The 5196-nt window shown below is 50.1% G+C and overlaps 1 protein-coding gene across 1 annotated transcript; it reads left to right on the top strand.

Moving 5' to 3' along the window:
* Nucleotides 1–2261: 2261 nt before the first annotated feature.
* Nucleotides 2262–5196, top strand: LOC307096498 (melanoma antigen preferentially expressed in tumors-like; the record flags this gene model as incomplete). The annotated part of the gene is made up of 3 exons (XM_079766163.1): nucleotides 2262–2554; nucleotides 2946–3551; nucleotides 4641–5196. 3 exons carry the CDS (start codon nucleotides 2262–2264, stop codon nucleotides 5194–5196), a joined length of 1455 nt encoding a protein of 484 aa, XP_079622289.1.

The raw sequence follows: 5196 nt of genomic DNA, 5'->3' as shown, positions 1-5196 counted from the left end.
GCCAGGGCCCTGGAACTTGCCTGGGCCTAATCTGCTGCCTGTGGAAGGTCGGGATGTGAAAAAGGAGGCGTGAGAAAGAGAAAATGCCCTCTGGGAGCAGCTCCTTGATAAGGATACATAGGTGTTTTGGCCCACGTGTATTTTTCTATGTGCCTTCAAGATTCCAAAGAGCCCACAACTCTCGCCCCTCAGTGGCTTTCAGAATTGGATAAGTCACTTCCCAGGTTCCACTGCCACACCTCTCCTCTGGCCTCTGCACGGCCCACATTTTTACATTTAATTTTCTCAAGCCAGTTTGCTGAGCTCATCTGGCTCTTCTGGAGGAAATGCCCTTTACCTCCACAGAGGGAGGGTGATCGAACCTCCTGCCCTTACTCCCCACCAGCTTGGGTTTAAGGGATGCACCATATTTTCTTCTTAACCACCAGCCTTTTAAGTTCTCAAGTTTATCCAGTAAGAGCCTTTGAGTTTCCCAAGTGTGCACCTACTCTTGGGTGATTCCCTTGGTCCCATTACAAACTTGCAGCCCCTCCCTTCTCCTGATCAATCCCTAGATGTGATTTTGGCCCTACCTCCTTTGGGGAAGGCTTGATCCTCAAAATCTGGAAGACCAACTGTCCCTCTGTTCCTCTTTGAATGGGCACGGATTTGCAATTGAGGTAACATCAAGTGTCAGGGACTATTTGGTACTCGATATTGTATTCCTTTTTCTCTTGAGAGGATACCCTGTCTGCCTAATGGTGTGTTAACATGAACATTAGGGAATTTAGATGTGGTACCAGCAACCCATCAAGTCTACTTCCAGGTTGGTTTCATTTTCTGTTCCTTTCATGAATGGACCTAGGATTCAGTTGGAGGTGTGCAGAGTGCAAAACCCAATCAGGTTAACTGCCTGGAGATCCAGTACTAAGGTTCAGATTTCAGTTGGAAGTTTCCATTTCAGCTAGGACCTCAAAAGGAAGGTGTGTTCAGATGGGGTATAATGCCTTCTGAAGAGGCTGAGGGGTCAGAGGCTAAAGCATTAGAGTCACTGCCCAGGTATGAGCAGAGAGCTCCCTGCACCATGTGCGCTCTGGTGAGTCTGGAGCCTAAGGTGGCCCTCAAGGACCTGCAGACTAAGGTCCCACAGAGAATTGTCCTTTCTTTCCTTACAAATGAGCAGACTTTGCCTTTTCCTCTAGATGCAGGTTAGCCTTAATCCAAACGTTTTCATTTCTGTTTTGATATATCCCATTCATAGAGTTTTAAGGGCAAGTTTCCCTGCTATCTGAAAATAGAATGTTTCTAAGGAACCTATTGTAGGCCAAAGTGGCAAAATCCTTTTTGGATGTTTTAGCGGCCAGGCTGTGTGTCTGACAACAGGTCTTAAGGAAGGTCTTTCATAAAAGCCAAGTGATGTTTAGAAAGAGAGGAAGGTAGAAAGAGAGAAACATTGATGTGAGAAACATCCATCAGCTGGCTCTTGCCCACCCCCTACTGGGGTTGGGGATGGAGCCTGCAAGTGATCTTAGCTGCAAGGGAGGATGCTCAACCAACTGAGCCACACTGACCAGGGCTTGAAGTCTCTTTTGAGAGGAGGTTTAGTTGTGACATGTGAGCCCTCTGTTGTCATGGATTAAGTGGTCATTCTAATATTCATAGAAGGGACACACAATAAACTGAACATCTCGGAATTAATGGTTATTTTTCTCACCTCTAGTTCCTCCATGCTTTAGAAAACTTTTGTGCTGCTTTTACTCTTTCTCCTTTAAAATATATCAAAGGCCACAAGGAACGCATTGTGTTTCTTAATCTTCCCCATCTGTTTTATTTGTTGGAGCTTAGCAAGAGGTGGTGCTGGACCAGGCACTGCTGCCTACTCCAGGTGCTTTCAGTTTTTCAGTGATAATCAGAAAGGTTTTCCCTGAAAAGGGTGGGACCATCTCTCTGGTTTCCCAGTACTCATTGTACAGCAGAATTACAGGTAGGCAGTGGGTAGATGTGGGAGGGGTCCAGAGGTCATCTCACTGCTCCTTGGTGCCTGGTGAGGTGCTTGTCCTGCCACCAGTGAAGGAGAGACAGGGCTGAGTGGCTTTGCGGCCCCTAAGAAGAAAATGGGATTGGGCTAAATTGGGGACACTCAAGTTGTTGTCACAGCAGTGCCTTTGGCCTTCACTTGGTTCCTCTGAAGGGAGAGGGAACGGGTTTGCTCATGCTCAGCCTGACAAGATGCCATTCTCCCGTCTGTATCCCATAATCTCTTTCAGAATTGCTTCATCAGGATGAACCGCCAGGCTCCACGCAGACTCCTAGACCTGGCATGCCAGAGCCTGCTGAGGGATGAAGCCTCGGCCATCGCTGCTGTGGAATGGCTGCCTATGGAGCTCTTCCCACCTCTGTTCACAGCGGCCTTGGCCGGGAGGCACAACAAAGTCCTGAAGGCCATGGTACAGGCTTGGCCCTTCCCCTGCCTCCCTCTGGGGGCCCTGATTAACCATCGGCAGCCTTACCATGATATTTTGCGGGCTGCGCTCGATGGGCTCGATGCCCTGCTTGCCCAGGAGACTCGACCAAGGTGAGGGGGATTCAGTACCCTTGTTAGACCCTGGGGATCTAAGCAGTTACAGCTGGGATCCTGGAGAATGCAGGTGCAAAGGGAGAGCTCAGGGAGGTCTTGGAGCCACTACTGGGATCATTCTGGGAACAGGCTTTAGATATATAGGGCTGATGAAGATGCAGAGGGTGACCGAAGGGACATGAGCCCACCCTTCCTGGTGGCACCTAAAGGTACCAGAAATGGGGACCACGAAGGATCCCAGTAGGGCAAGGAGCAGCTGATTCTTGGATTATGGAGTAAAAGTCCCGTCAGGTGTCTGGCCCACATGCCCAGATTCCTAGACTCATGGCTATGTTCTTATTCCCTGTTATCTTAATGCAACCCAGGCTACCTCCAATTTTCTCTGCAGGAGATGGAAACTGCAGTTCCTGAATTTACAGAAGAGAGCTCATCAGGAGTTCTGGATCGTGTGGGCCGGAACCAGTGCCGATGTGTGCTCACTGCTGGAGCCTGATGCCCCACAGCCCATGAGGAAGAGGGGGATAGTGGATAGCTTAAGATCGGGGCCAAATATACCCTGGGCCCCAGTGGAGTTGTTAGTAGACCTTTGCCTCAAGAGAGGTGTCCTTGATGAGTCACTCAGCTACATTATTAAGAAAGTCAGTGAAAGGAGAGGTTTGCTGCACCTTTGCTGTAAGAAGCTGAAGGTTTATGCTGTGTCAAAGCGAAACATTAACATCCTGGATATGGTGCAGCTCGACTCTGTCCAGGATTTGGAGGTAAATTGTACCTGGAAGCTGTCTACTCTGAGGAAATTCGCTCCTTACCTGGGCCAGATGTGCAATCTGCGTCGGTTCCTCCTCTCCCACGTCTTTACATCTTTTCACACCACCTTGGAGCAGGAGGAGCAGTGTGTTAGTCTGGTCACCTCTCAGTTCCTCAGCCTGTCCCACCTCCAGGAGCTCTATTTGGACGATATATCTTTCATCAAAGGCCACCTGGACCAGATCCTCAGGTGAGGGGTGGTGAGGTTTCCCTGCAGACCAGAGTAAGCCCCTTCTCATTTCATTCCACAGTGATGGGACCTCCTATGTATGTGCCCGTCTACTAGTCAGTGTTTTGTTCATTGCTCTGTCCCCTTGCATGTTGTCATATACCCCCCCACCCTGAGACAAAGGTAGGATGTGTGAACTAGGACAGATGCTACTAAAGTGATTCCCTGCTAGGAATCCAAGTAATGGGGGCTTTGGGCCAGTGATTGTAGCTTTGGAATCCTTCTAATTGGTGTCTAAGGGAATGTTATGCAATGGAACCAAGTGAGGATGGCAGTGAGGAGAGGAAAGCCCATCAGAGGTGAGGTTTCAGGGGTTACGGTCCACACTTAGCGATTTGGTGATGGCAGCCTTTCAATCCAAATCTGCCTCGAATCACCTGTCTGCCAAGGCTTGCCAAAGGCTCCTGCTAAGGGAATGCCTGGTAAATGCAGGATTCTGGAGGGAGGAATCATGAAAAGGGATAGGTAGTTTGTAGAAAATGCAGTGATCTAAGTTCCTGCAGGGAGGCAGCCCCCACTGGATGTTGCCCGACCATGTCCAGATTAGCCCTTTCTGCAACTATGCCAGTAGCCTCATGGGCTAAGAGATGAGGGTGACAGGAGTCCAGGCTGTGGCTGGAAGGGAGCCCAAATTGAAGGCATTTCGGGTCATGTCTCCAATACTAAAGTTCACTGGTTGCCTCCTGCTTGAGACATTGGGTCAGGCTCCTTTCTGAGCTCCCCCCACCTTTACCTCCCATCATTCATGCTCACAACACCTGTGTGTATGAGGGTGGGGTTGTATGATGTGCTCCTGGTGACAGATGAGCAAATGGAGAGTGCGAGGTTTCATCCAATTGAATCCCTCGCAGAGCAGATAAGGGATGGAGATAGGATTTCACTCAAATTTGCACTGACTCTTTCACTGAGCAACATTGTGGGTTTGAGCATCATCTGGAAGACTTTAGGCTTTGGTGACATGGGCCTCTTTACCTTAAGGCCTGGCTCATGCTCACGTTGCTCTGCCCCCCAGGTCCATCCCCCTCACCTAACTGCTGTATGTCTCCCCAGCTGCCTGAAGACCCCGTTGGAGACTCTGTCCATCACTAACTGCATGCTTTTAGAGAGTGACTTGAGACATCTCTCCGAGCACCAGAATGTCAGCCAGCTGAAAGTCCTGAGTTTCAGGAGGCTCAACCTGACCAACATCAGTTCTGGGCCCCTCCAATTTCTGTTAGAGAGAGCCTCCCCCACCCTCCAGGACCTGGACTTGGATGAGTGTGGTATCATGGACTCCCAGTTCATGGACCTCCTGCCTGCCTTGAGTCACTGCACTCAGCTCATGACCCTAAGTTTCTGTGAAAACCCAATCTCCATGACCGTCCTGGAGCACCTGCTTCGCCACACCATTGGGCTGAGCAAGCTGAATTGCGTGCTGTATGCTGCCCCCCTGGAGAGTTACGAGGAAAGGAGCAGCACCATCCACCTGGGCCGACTTGCCCAGGTGCATGCCATGCTGAAGCATATGCTCCAGGAGTTGGGGCGGCCCAGCATGGTCTGGTTCTGTGCTTACCCCTGTCCTCACTGTGGCTATAGAACCTTCTATAACCCAAACCCCATTCTGTGA

The sequence above is a fragment of the Cnephaeus nilssonii genome (assembly GCF_951640355.1).
Source record: "Cnephaeus nilssonii genome assembly, chromosome: Y".
Taxonomy (NCBI): Eukaryota; Metazoa; Chordata; class Mammalia; order Chiroptera; family Vespertilionidae; genus Cnephaeus; species Cnephaeus nilssonii.
This window is presented reverse-complemented; position numbering and strand designations above follow the sequence as displayed.